General features: G+C 37.4%; 1 protein-coding gene across 2 annotated transcripts in view; it reads right to left on the bottom strand.

The window, feature by feature from the left end:
* TTC37 (tetratricopeptide repeat domain 37) overlaps positions 1 to 13,749 on the bottom strand; it is a 101,061-nt gene that overhangs the window by 13,985 nt on the left and 73,327 nt on the right. For both annotated transcript variants that reach the window (XM_013965794.2, XM_005683439.3), the window contains 3 exons: positions 10,509 to 10,630; positions 8,318 to 8,476; positions 353 to 505 (listed from right to left, as the gene is read on the bottom strand). In XM_013965794.2, the coding sequence (XP_013821248.2) occupies positions 353 to 505; positions 8,318 to 8,476; positions 10,509 to 10,630 (434 nt within the window). The remainder of the gene's footprint in view (positions 1 to 352; positions 506 to 8,317; positions 8,477 to 10,508; positions 10,631 to 13,749) is intronic.

The following is a 13,749-nucleotide window of genomic DNA, read 5'->3' as shown; positions in this document are numbered from 1 at the left end:
AGAAATGACTGAAATGCTAATTATTGGCATCTTTTTCACTAACGGGTAGCTGGGTTAATTCTAACTTAAGTCACCAAGAAACAAAAATGTATATTCTGTCATAATTCAACTTTTTAAGTTGCAATCTCTTTTTTTTCTTCCTAAATGATGGCAATGACCTGCTAGAGTCTATGAGTTTATGTTATGTTACTTTATGCCCATCAAGATCCCAAACACAAAGTCTACGAGGAGCCCACAGTAGAAGGTGATGAAACGTTAGGAACTGAATGGAATATCACTATGTAAAAAGCTTTTATCTTAAAGAAAAATAAAAGAAGCAGTTTTCCACATCATAACTATAACGAGATCTTACCATGCAGACTTCCAATGCAAGCAGTGCTAGCCTCAGCAGGCTCGAGAGCTTCCCACTCCAGCTGCCCTGCTGGGATGCTACTTGCAGGCTCTTCCTGTAACACATCTCTGCAGCACCCATCATTCCTTGGGACTGATATATGTGTGCCAGCCACTGAGGAGTAGCAAGAGAAAAGGATGCAAAAGTCTAGTTTACTGCAGAGTCTACTTCCAACAAATTCAATAAATGTTGGAGTTAAAACTTTTAATTTAATTATTGATGAATTTTGTGCCCCCAAAACAAAAATCATATGTTAAGAAAGGGGACAGCCCCACATAACCCAGCAATCCCACGACGGCATATACCCTGAGGAAACTGTAATTCAAAACAACACATGTACTCCAATGTTCATTGCAGCACTATCAGTATCCAGGACATGGAAGCAACCTAGGTGTCTATCAGCAGATGAATGGATAAAGAAGCTGTGGTACATGTTGGTACATGAGGTAATGGAATATTACTCAGCCATAAAAGGGAAGGAATTTGAGTTAGTTCTAGTGAGGCGGATGAACCTACAGTCTATTAGAGTAAAATAAGTCAGAAAGAGAGAAATAAATATTGTGGAATTGAGAAAAATGGTACTGTTGAACCAATGTGCAGGGCAGAAACAGAGAACAGACTTATGAACATGGTGGGGCAGAGGGAAGGAGAGTGGGATGAACTGAGAAAGTAGCACTGCAACATATTTATTACCATATGTAAACTAGATAGCTAGTGGGAAGTTGCTGTGTAACACAGGAAGCTCAACCTGGTGCTCTGTGACGACCTAGAAGGCTGGGATGAGTTGGGAAGTGGGAGGGAGGTTCAAGAGACAGAGGACATATGTATTGCCATCTTGCCCATTCCATTAGCAACAGCATACTGGCTACATCTAGTCTGAAGTCTTAAAAAGTCTCTCAAGATAGCAAGTCAGGAACAAAATCAAAACACACAATGATTGTTCATATGTGACAGATATATCATGTAAACACTAACCAAAAGTTCACATAACTGTATTAATTCCCAACAAAGTAGTCTTCAAGACAAGAGATGTTAAGAGATAAACTGGGTTGTTTCATAATGATGAGAGAGTCAGTCAAAGGAAGATATACATTTGCATATCCCAATCACACAGAATTTATGAAGCAAAAATATAAATTTAAGAAGAAATAGACAAATCCAGAATCTAAATCAGAGATTTCAACACACCTATCTCAGCAATGATAACAGACAAAAAAATAAATAAATAAGTAAATAAGGATATAGAAGATTTAAACAAAATTAACCAGCTTGACTTAAACAACGTTTAAGAAATTGAGATACTCTGTACAAATTTCTTGCAACTCACAAATGCTAAGGAAACAAGAAATCTTAAAAGTCCTATATATATTAAAGAAATTTAACATGGAATTTAAAAAGATACAAACTTTCCCATAAAGAAAATTCTTGGTCTGAATAGCTTCAATAGTGAATTCTTCCAAACATTAAGGAAATAAATGTCCTTACATTTATTTTTATAATTATATATAATAATTTATATGTAATAATTACTAATAAATATATTATTGTATACTAATTATTTATTATGTTTATTATTATAACACAAACTCTTTCAGAAAAATAAAGAAAAATGGAATAATAACAGAGATAGCAAAACCTACTAATGACCTTATAAGACTGAAAAATTACAGGCCAATCTCTCTCATGAATATAGGTATACACATTGTAAACAAACATTTAACAAGCTGACTCTAGCAATATATAAAAGGAACAATACATCATGACCAAGCAGGGCTTCTTCTAAGAACGAAAGGTTGGTTTAACATTTGAAAATCCATGCAATCTATCATATTAACAGAATAAAGAAAAAGAACCATTCTCATAGATGGGCCCCCAAAATCTACTCATTCATGATAAAAAACAAATCTCTCTTGACAAACTCAGAAAAGGATCTCCTTAATCTGAAAGATAAATTGGACAGCCATTTTAGAATCTATTGCATGCATTAATGCTGAGTTGCTTCAGCGGTGTCCAACTCTTTGCAATCCTATGGACTGTGGCCCACCAGGCTCCTCTGTCCACAGGATTCTCCAGGCGAGAACACTGGAGTGGGTTGCCAGGCCCCTCTCCAGGGGATCTTTCCAACCCCAGGATCAAACCTGCATCTCTTACAACTTGTGCATTGGCAAGCAGGTTCTTTACCGCTAGCACCACCTGGGAAGCCCTTAGAATCTGTTAAATGCCTATAAAAACTCAGAGCAAATATTGTAGCTGAAATTATAAATGTTTTCTATCTGAGGTAGAGAATAAGACCAGTATGTTCCCTTATCACCATTTCTGTTTAACACTGTATTTGAAACTCTAAACAGTGCAATGAGTCAAGAAAATTTTTAACTTAAAATTATTAGAAATAAAAAATAAAAATTGTTCACAAAGGAAATATTGGTGTAGACAGAAAACCCAAAACCATTTCAAAAGAATAAGTCAGCAAGGCTGCTAGAAGGTCAAAATATAAAAATCAACTGTATTTCTATGATCTTTTTAAAATTTTAAAACACTGCTGAGAGAAATTTAGAACTTAAATAATAAGGACTATAACAGTTCAGTTGGTAAAGAATCCACCTGCAATACAGGAGACCTGGCTTCGATCCCTGGGTTGGGAAGATCCCCTGGAGAAGGAAATGGCAACCCACTCTAGTATTCTTGCCTGGAGAATCCCATGGACAGACGAGCCTGGCAGGCTGCAGTCCATGGGGTCGCAGGAGTCGGACACGAATTAGCGACTAAACCACCACCCCCATAACACATTTATGAAGAGAGAAACTCAATAGTAATACTTCGTTAATTTTCCCAAATTAAACTATAGATTTATTTAAACTACAAATTTATTATTTATTTATTTATTTAAACTATAGATTCAAATTCCAATCTAGACCTCAGTTAGACTTTTGTTTGGCGGGGAGAGTAAGGGTAACTGACAATTTACAGGTAAATGCAAAAGACCTAAAATGATTGAGAGAAACTTGAAGGAAACAAAAAAGTTGGAGGTCTTAATATTTCCTCCATACATCAAAACAAACTATAAAGCTATAAGCAATAATAAACAAATAGATCATAGAAAAAGGAGAAAAAGAATAAAGAGCCCTAAAAACCAAACATACCCAGTCACCTGATTTATAACAAAAGTATCATGACAATTCAGTGGAGGATATAATGGTCTTTTCAAAGGATGGTACTAGGACAATTACATATCCATATGGGAAAAAAATGAAACTTGACCCTGCAACACTCACAAAAATTAATCCAGGATGGATCATTGACCTGTATATGAAAGACAGAACAACAGTTTCTAAAGAAAAACAGAAAAAAATCTTCACGAACTAAAGTAGAACACCCCAGTAAAACATTAACCATTAAAAAATAATAAATTGGACTTCACTGAGATTAAGACCTACTCATCAAAAAATAACATTATGAAAATATCTGCAATACAGATATCCAAAAATGTGCTTGTAGCGAGAAAATATAATGAATTTCAACAATTCAGCAAGATAACAGCCCATTAAAAACTATAGTAAAGAAACGGTACTTTAAAAATAAGATATTCAAAGATCCAATAAACGTATGAGAAGTGGCTCAACAGCATTTTTCATCAGGCAAATTCCACTTAGCTACCAGGGCTTCCCTGGTAACTCAGCTGGGAAGAATCCACTTGCAATGCAGGAGACCCTGGTTCAATTCCTGGCTCAGAAGAACCACTGGAGAAGCGATAGGCTACCCACTCCAGTATTCTTGGGCTTCCCTGGTGGCTCAGATGGTAAAGAATCCACCCAGAATGCAGGAGATCTGGGTTTGATCCCTGGGTTGGGAAGATGCCCTGGAGGAGGGCATGGCAACCCACTCCAGGATTCTTGCCTGGAGAATCCCCATGGACAGAGGAGCCTGGCGGACTACCATCCACAGGGTCACAGAGAGTCGGACACAACTGAGTGACTAAGCACACAAATTGCACTTAAAACCACTATATGATACTATTAATATTACCTACATATCCACTGAAAAGGGAAAATAATAACCACCATCTAGCGGCAATGGCACCCCACTCCAGTACTCTTGCCTGGAAAATCCCATGGATGGAGGAGCCTGGTGGGCTGCCGTCTATGGGGTCGCACAGAGTTGGACACAACTAAAGAGACTTAGCAGCAGCAGCAATATCAGCAATTGGAAGGCTTATAATTTGCAGGTGGAAACATAAATTGACAACCCATTTTAAAAAAACACTGGACAGGATCTACTAAAGTGAATACATTTTCACTATGAAAAGAAAAAGCAAAAGTGCTAGTAACTCAGTCGTCTGACTCTCTGCAATCCTGTGGACTATAGCCTGCCAGGCTTCTCTGTTCATAAAATTATCACCCAACAAAAGGCATATCCCAGCAGCATTATAACAGCCGAAACCTGGAAACCCAGCTGACCTATGAACAACATGGATGTAACTTACAGTCAGCCTCTGTATTCATGGTTGCAAGGACTGACCCAACCATGGACTATTGAAAAATAGCCATGTATAACTGGACTCATGCAGTTCAGACCCATGCTGTTCAAGGGTCAACTGTAATTCAAATGTCTATCAACAGTAAAAGGGATATCTTACAGTATATTATTCATAAAAATAAGTGAAAAAAACTATGGCTACATGAAACAACTAAATGAATTTCATGGACATGATGTTGAATGAAAGTAACCACATACAAAAAGATATTCAATATATATCAAGTTTAAAAACAGGCAAAATTAGACAGAAGTGATATAAGTCATAATAGTGGTTCTGCTGCCTCCTTCTTTTGACATAGGGGGAGTCATAAAGGAGGAAGCCACTAGGTTGCAGGAAGTCACAGAAATTATGATGCCCAAAGATGACAGAGGGCCAAACAGGATAGCAGGTCAGATCTTAAATTGTTTGCAGTTATGGAGAAGTGGTAGCCAGGAGACCATGAACTGGAACTATTTCAATTTGGAACAGAAACCTCATCTGAGGTTTCAATTTTGTTTGAATCTAGCACAGGAAATAGTGGAGGACAGATAAGCCTGGCGTGCTACAGTCCATGGGGTTGCAAGGAGTCGGACCCAACTTAGTGACTGAACAACAAAGCACAGACTCTGAGGACAGCAGTTCATGAGCCACTAGATGTAATAGTTATAGGGAGAGTTTGGCCATGGAATGTGGCATATTCTATAAAGCAGACACAGAAGTCTAATAGTGTGGAGGTGAAGAGTATATAAAGCAAGGACTGTACTTAAAACCAATCAGTGATCTTCAGCATGATCTTCTTTCAACAATGTACCATTGCTTATATGGTACTTCCATTAAACTGTTGCAGTGAATATTTATTGATTTTTTTTTAAGACTTCTACAGTAATTATATTATCTAAAATTCCTCTCTCATGTTTCAGATGAAGACTCTGGAGCTGAAGTGGGTGTACCTGGACTAAAATCACATAACCAGTTAGTAGTAGATTCAAGTTGAAAACTTTTTGTTTGCAATCTGTGCTAATACCAGGAACCATGTCCAATCTTTCGGCAGTAGAATACACATAAATGAAGACTCTGCAGATGCAGTTATACACCTGGCCTTCACGCAAGGTACACTAATTCCAAGATGGTAGTATAACTGAGGTGCCTATTCAGTAGGGATGTGGGCAGAATTTTGTTTCTAGAATCCTATTAATTCTTATTGCCTTTTATGGTTTCCTGCAGGAGCTTTATATGTACAGGATTTAATGGCCAGTTAGAAATACCCAACCTTAATTCCAAGGTGTCTTCAGTCCTGTACGGCTAGAGAAAAAGGCTAACACCACACTTATCAATGTGAAGTGAAGTCACTCAGTCCTGTCCGACTCTTTGCAATCCCATGGACTACAGCCTACCAGGCTCCTCTGTCCATGGGATTTTGCAGGCAAGAGTACTGGAGTGGGTTGCCATTTCCTTCTCCAGGGGATCTTCCCAACCCAGGGATTGAACCTGGGTCTCCCACATTGTAGGCAGACGCTTTACTGTCTGAGCCACCAGGGATATGTTTATCATGCCTTGCAATATTCCTTTTTTCTCTAAAATCATACATGATTGTGAAACTAACACATTTCTGGGCCAGATTAATTCAGAAACCAAGACAATTTGCCTTCAATTGTCAACAGAAGAAAACATCAGAGCATCTTAAGATATAACCTGACACTTGCTCAATATTCCACTATATTTAAAGCTAAGTTCTTTCAAACCTTGGTGAGCTAAAATATTTTAAAAACATAAAGGTAACGTATAAAGTAGTGGCAATGAATTCTAACAAATAATCATATGGCTCTCTGTCCTTATCTTTAGTTTATCCTGACAATCATTCTTTCTAGAATTAACTTGTATGGGCTTCCCTGGTGGCTCAGCAGTAAAGAAGCTACATGCCAGTGCAGGAGATGCTGGTTTGATCCCTGGGTCGGGAAGATGCCACAGAGAAGGAAATGGCAACCTACACCAGTGTTCTTGCCTGGGAAATCCCACGTACAGAGGAGACTGGCAGGATACAGTTCATGGGGTCACAAAAGGGTTGGATACACTTAGCAACTAAACAACAACGGAGGAGGCCACTATGTTGCAGGAACTACTCTACACCTTGATATGTGTGTGTTCAGTCGCTAAGTTGTGTCAACTCTTTGTGACCCTACTGACCGTATCCTGCCTGGCTCCTCTGTCCATGGGATTCCCCAGGAAAGAATACTAGAGTGAGTTGTCATTTCCTTCTCCAGGGATCTTCCCAACCCAGAAATCAAACCTGAGCCTCCTGCATCTCCTCCATCGGCAGATTCTTTACCACTGAGCCACCTGGGAAATCCCTACATCTTGATGTAAGTAGTGGTTAAAAGTACTTACATATATAGTAAGATTTTTACATTCTAGTCTTTGTGAATTATATCATGGTATAAAAGAAAACAGATATGCTATCTCTTAAGACTTTACTTACTGCATAATTTATCCTTTAATTTTTCCCTTTTAGTTTGACAAAGTGTTTTTTCCCTTGATAAAGAACATGAGATCATCAATATCCAGTTGACCTTAGAATTAAAGTATGTTAAGTCTCATATGGCAAATTTACTCTGAGAGGGGAAAAAAGTGCCATCTTTCTTCAAGAAGTAGAGTAAAAAGGAAGCTTAATGTGCATAATCCAACTATTTTACACCATTAGATAATCTTTTTAAGCAGGACATCGAAACGTTGATAGAACAAAAGATCAAATGAAGAACTGTAGTAAAACAAACTTCTGTAAAACCTGTGTCCCTTTAACACTGTCTTGGGGCACAGAACTGTAACAAGTTGAGTAATATATATGCTTTTTGTATGTTAGTATCAATGAGAATAAAGTAGGTAGTGATCATTATGTACTTATCATTGCGGTAAGCAGAGCCAGCTAAAAGGGCTGACAGCTCAGGGATTCAGGCATCAGTCCTGAAAATAACTATTTCTGAAGGCACTGAAAACCCATTAGAATCTTAGATACAGGTTACCTGCAGAGGAGCTAAGGAAAAGCTACACACATAGCCTCTAAAGGGAGAGTTAAGCACCACTACGGCAAGCTTATTATGTTTGCAACACTTAGCTCTCTTCTATCAACTCCTTATAAAAGACATTATTTCAACACTGTTTTAAATGGAAAGGTTTATAACCAGCGATTTTAAACTCTTTAAAGCCATGCAGCAGCAGATCCTTAATGAATAATCAACTTCGTTAGTTTCTCTAACTATTGTGGTTAATGAGAGATATTAACCACATATTAACTACTGTGTGAAAATGAGAGACACAGTGGGTTTAAAGGCAAGGCAAAAATGGGGCACACCCTTGACCTCACTGAACATCAGAGAGCATTTTAATTCAGGACTCACATAACAAAAGAGAAAATTTACCTGCCAGGCTGGAACAGAGGTTGAGTTGGACATGACTGTTTTTTGCAGCTCGTCGAGTACAGTATCTGGGAGAGGTTTTCGTGACTCCAGGAGTGGTTTACACTGAACTTGTCTCAAGAGTAAGATAACAGCGGGTTGATCAGGGTTACTTTTTAAATTCTAAAAATCAAACCCCAAACAGAAATTCGTGAAACAGGTTCTGAAATGTTAAATGTAAAAGGCAATTAAGCTATTCTCCATACTGAAAAAAAAACCAAACAAACCTGAATTTAACCTTATTAAAAAATAACAGCAAAAGTAAAAAAAAGAACACTGATCATCTTGGGAATATCAAACTCTATACTTAAATAAACTCTAAAATCAGTAATACTACTACTGTAGTTTATAAATTGTCACTTTTAGATTTAGTATGTCCCTTTGACTTGGTTTATTCTTAGGTGATAGCCTGAAAAATTTAGGATCTGCATATAAATAGCTGAACTAAGAAAATATAAAATTAACAGTGAAGGCTAGTATTACCCCTTATTTGGAAGAAACTGTGTTATGTAAGAGGGGCTTCCCTGGTGACTCAGAAGTAAAGAGTCTGCCTGCAATGCCAGAGATTCAGGAGACACGTATTTGATCCCTGGGTCAAAAAGGTCCCCTGGAGGAGGGCATGGCAACCTACTCCAGTATTCTTGCCTGGAGAATCCCATGGACAGAGAAGCCTGGCGGGCTATAATCCACAGGGTTGCAAAGAGCTGGACATGACTGAAGCAACTGAGCATGCACATACTATGTAAGAAGGAAAGAGCTATAATTTTTTTCCTTTCTCAACATCTTAATAAAGATACACATTGTCCTTCCTCCAGGCACAGACTTCTTATACATATTTCCCTAAGCCATTTATTTATACCTTAAAACATATACATACAGACATAAGAGAATTATATGCATATGTATATATATTTTAAAATGTATATATTGTTTATATGTATATATGTATTATAATTATATGTACAATATGTAATATGTATCCACAATATACACATACAAGAAGTTAAGGCTAGTTCTCCAAGCAAGTCCTTCCACTATTGTTTTAGACATATCTTTCTTTATTGTCTGTCTCTCAATAATCTAATTCTTTATCTTCTATTAGGTCATAGTTCTAAATGTCCTTATTTCTGAAAGGTATGTGATTGCTTTCTTCTAAGTAAGAGATTGGAACCTTAAAATGATGAGGAAAGGTTCATACTCTCTGTCAGAGAGAGTAAGAAGCAACTGCCAATTTACGCTCACTAAACAGTCATTGTATTATACTGAACCGTCCTGAACCTAGATGGAATTTCTTAAATAAAAGAGATAATGTATGATTCTGCTTTTCAAAGAATTCAAGGACCAAAGGGATCTTCAAAGATCCATTCCTCTCTCTCTGTAAAATTCATAGTGATCTTTCAAAAAACATTTCTAGAAAAACAACACAATCTCCCGGGTAAATATTTATGGGGAAAAAAAAAAAAAAAGGTGTTTTCAGGAAAAGTGATGTCTAAAACTCTCCTTATTCATTAAGTTATTTTTGAGTAGGTTTATAAAACTGATTTGTTCATTCAATAAATATTTATTGAGCCTCTACTATGGGTCAGGCAAAGTCTAAGAATTTACTCACAGAGACTACAATCCAGGTAGGTAAAAACTGATTACTCAATAATTTCAGTCACCCACTTAACAGTCCCCACAGTCATTCTATATGGTTCAGAACTTTGGGAAAATACAGGGATGCTGGAAAACATGGCATTCTAAAGAGAGTAACTAGAAATCAAAGGAAAATACTCCTTTCATAAGAAATACCCCAAATAAATTCAACTTTGAGTCTCAAGAGTCAGACACATGTGAGCTTGAACAGCAAGTCTATCAATTTCTACCTGTAAACTCTTATGCAAATTAGTTACACTCTTTAAGCCTTAGTTTTCTCTTTTGTATAAATGGGGATAATAATATATACCTAAATTACAGGATTCTTGTGAAGGTCAAATACAAACTGCTAAATGTATTAACTAGCCTATAGTAAGTACTCAGTTAACGCTGGGTATTATCTTCATTATCATCACCACCACCATCACAACCAAATGCTCTCTAAATAATGTGCACTCTATTTTTGAAGTTATTTTCCAAGTAGGATAAGAATTCATGAATCTCAATTCCATAAAAATACCTTTGTGCAGAGGGCTTCAGCTTCAGATATTCTTCCTGTGTCTATTAGACCAGTGACAGCTTGAGAGAGAGACCACCTTTCAAGAGACTGGTTGTAATTTTCAAAGAATTCTTTGTCTTTAACTACAATAAAACAAGTCAATGTTAAAACTTTTTTCTGCAGTTTATAATGTGTTCTCTGAGAAGTAATTATTAAGTATGACAATTAAACTTATCATACAATACAACTTTTACACATACCACTGAAATATCAGAGTATCTCAACATGAGACAGGTTTCTGAAAAGTTTCATAGTAGGAATATTTGTGGCTGAATAACTTAAGACTTTTTATATTTGTGACTTACATTAAAAAAAATCAGTCTTCAGTAAAACTGAAAATAATTCAATGAGAAAAGTAAAGATTCATTGCAATATAATTGACATGATAAACTGCACACATTCAAACTATAAATCTGATAACTTTTGACATAAGCATCCATCTATGAACTATCACGACTATCAAGATAATAAATGCATCCACCATCATGAATAGCTTGCTCCTACTCCTTGGTAATCCTTCCTGTCCCCAACCCACCTCTCCTCTTTCCCTCTGTCCCCAAACACTCATGATTTTTACTCACAATAGATCAGTGTGCATTATCTGAAATTTCATATAAATGAAATCATAAAGTATAAACTCTTTGGCATGTTTCATAGTGTTTAACATGGTAAAATTTATACATTCATTTTCAAATACTGAAGCAGCCTTGCATTCTTAGAGTAAACCCCACTTGATCATCATGTAGTACTATCCTTTTTGTGTGTTACTGGGTTTGAATTGTGAAAGTTTTGTTATAAATGTCTGCATCTGTAGTTCCGTAGTTTGCTTGTAATGCCTTTCTCTAGTTTCAGTATTTATGTAATGCTGACCTCATAGCTTGGATTGCAAGGAGATCCAACCAGCCCATTCTAAAGGAGATCAGCCCTGGGCGTTCTTTGGAAGGAATGATGCTAAAGCTGAAACTCTGGTACTTTGGCCACCTCATGCGAGGAGTTGACTCATTGGAAAAGACTTTGATGCTGGGAGGGATTGGGGGCAGGAGGAAAAGGGGATGACAGAGGATGAGATGGCTGGATGGCATCACCGACTCAATGGATCTGAGTTTGAGTGAACTCCAGGAGTTGGTGACGGACAGGGAGGCCTGGCGTGCTGCGATTCATGGGGTCGCAAAGAGTCGGACATGACCGAGCGACTGAACTGAACTGACCTCACAGCAGAGGTTAGGAAATGCCACCTTTTCAATTTTCTGGAAGAGTTTGTATAGAGCTGGTATTATTTTCTACTTCAGTGTTTGGCAGAATTCTATCTGGCCCTGGAGTTTCCTATATAAGAAAATTTTTAACTATAAATTCAGTCTCTTTAACAGATATAAAGCTATTCAGTTTATTTCTCCTTAAGTGAGCTGTCTCTTAAGGAATTTATCAATTTTATCAACATTGCCAAATTTAGGGGCATAAAATTGTTCTTATGATTCTCTTATGAGCCTTTTTGGGCTTCCCTTGTGGCTCAGTTGGTAAAAGAATCCACCTGCTATGTGGGAGACCTGGGTTCAATCCCTGGGTTGGCAAGATCCCCTGGAGAAGGGAAAGGCTACCCACTCCAGTATTCTGGCCTGGAGAATTCCGTGAACTACAGTCCATGGGGTCACAAAGAGTCAGACACAACTAAGCCACTTTCACTTTCATTATGAGCCTTTTAATAGCTACAGAGATGCATCCTCTCTCATTCCTGACAATTTTTTCCTGATGCCTGGCTAGAGGTTTATCAATTTCATTGATCTTCTCAAAGAACTAGGTTTTGCTTTCGTTGATTTTCTGTTTTCTATTTCACAGATCTCTACTCTTTATTTTCTTTTATTCTGCTTACTTTGGTTTAATTTCCCTTTCTTTTTTCTACTTTCTCAAGGGAGAAGGTGAGATCATCAATATGAGGCCCTTCTTATTTCCTGAAGTAGACATTTAATGCTACAATTTTCTTATAAGCAGTACTTTAGTATCACAAAATTTTATATATTGATTTTTTACTTTCAAAATACTTTCAGTTCAAAATATTTTCTAATTTTCCTCCTGCTTCATTCTTTGACCTGGATTATTTGGAAGTCCATTAAATTTTTGAATATTTGAGAATTTTCCAGATTTATTGTTATTGATTTTTAAATTAATTCAACTGTATTAAGATAACATACTCTGTATGATTTTAATTTTTTAAATTTATTTAGATTCGCTTAATGGCTCATAATATGATGTAGTGGTGAAAGTTGCTTAGTCATGTCTGACTCTGCAAACCCATGGACTACTATATAGTCCCTGGAATTCTCCAGGCCAGAATACTGGAGTGGGTAGCCATTTCCTTCTCCAGGGGATCTTCCCAACCCAGGGATCGAACTTAGGTCTCCAGCATTGCAGGTGGATTCTTTACCGGCTGAGCCACCAGGGAAGCCCCCATAATGTGATATACAAACAGTCTGTGTATACTTGACAAAAATACACCTTCTGCTCTTGTTAGGAGTACTTTCCTATAAATGACAACTGGGTCAAGCTGGTTGATATTGTTCAAGCTTTTACTGTATCTTTACTAATTTCCGGTCCAATTTTTCTAACAATTATCAAGACTGTTGAATCTCTGTAATTATGAATTTGTTGATCTCTCTTTTCAGTTCTACAAGTTTATTTCAGTTCCATAAGTGTATTTTTCCATAATTTTTCATTTTTTCTACCTATGTTATTGGGAAAAACCACATGGATCTTATGTGTTTTGAAGGTTTGTTACTTGGTGCCTAAACTGTCCTCTTGATAAACTGATTCCAATGTGAAATGTCCCTCCTTATTACTGGAAATATTATGTGCCCTGAAACCTTAGCTTGTTTGAAATTTCTCTTTTCTTAAATATTTATTTACTTACTTGGCTGTGCTGGGTCTTAGTTGAGGCACTCCAGCTTTCTTCTGATCAGTACTGGCATAGAGTGCCTTTTCAGTTCAGCTCAGTTCAGTCGCTCAGTCGTGTCCGACTCTTTGTGACCCATGAATTGCAGCATGCCAGGCCTCCCTGTCCATCACCAACTCCCGGAGTTCACTCAAACTCATGTGCATTGAGTCGGTGATGCCATCCAGCCATCTCATCCTCTGTCGTCCCCTGCTCCTCCTGCCCCCAATCCCTCCCAGCATCAGGGTCTTTTCCAATGAGTCAACTCGTCACATGAGG

This window comes from Capra hircus, chromosome 7 (assembly GCF_001704415.2).
Source record: "Capra hircus breed San Clemente chromosome 7, ASM170441v1, whole genome shotgun sequence".
In the NCBI taxonomy this organism is placed as follows: Eukaryota; Metazoa; Chordata; class Mammalia; order Artiodactyla; family Bovidae; genus Capra; species Capra hircus.
The sequence above is the reverse complement of the archived record's forward strand: the minus strand, read 5'-3'. Positions and strand labels throughout refer to the sequence as shown.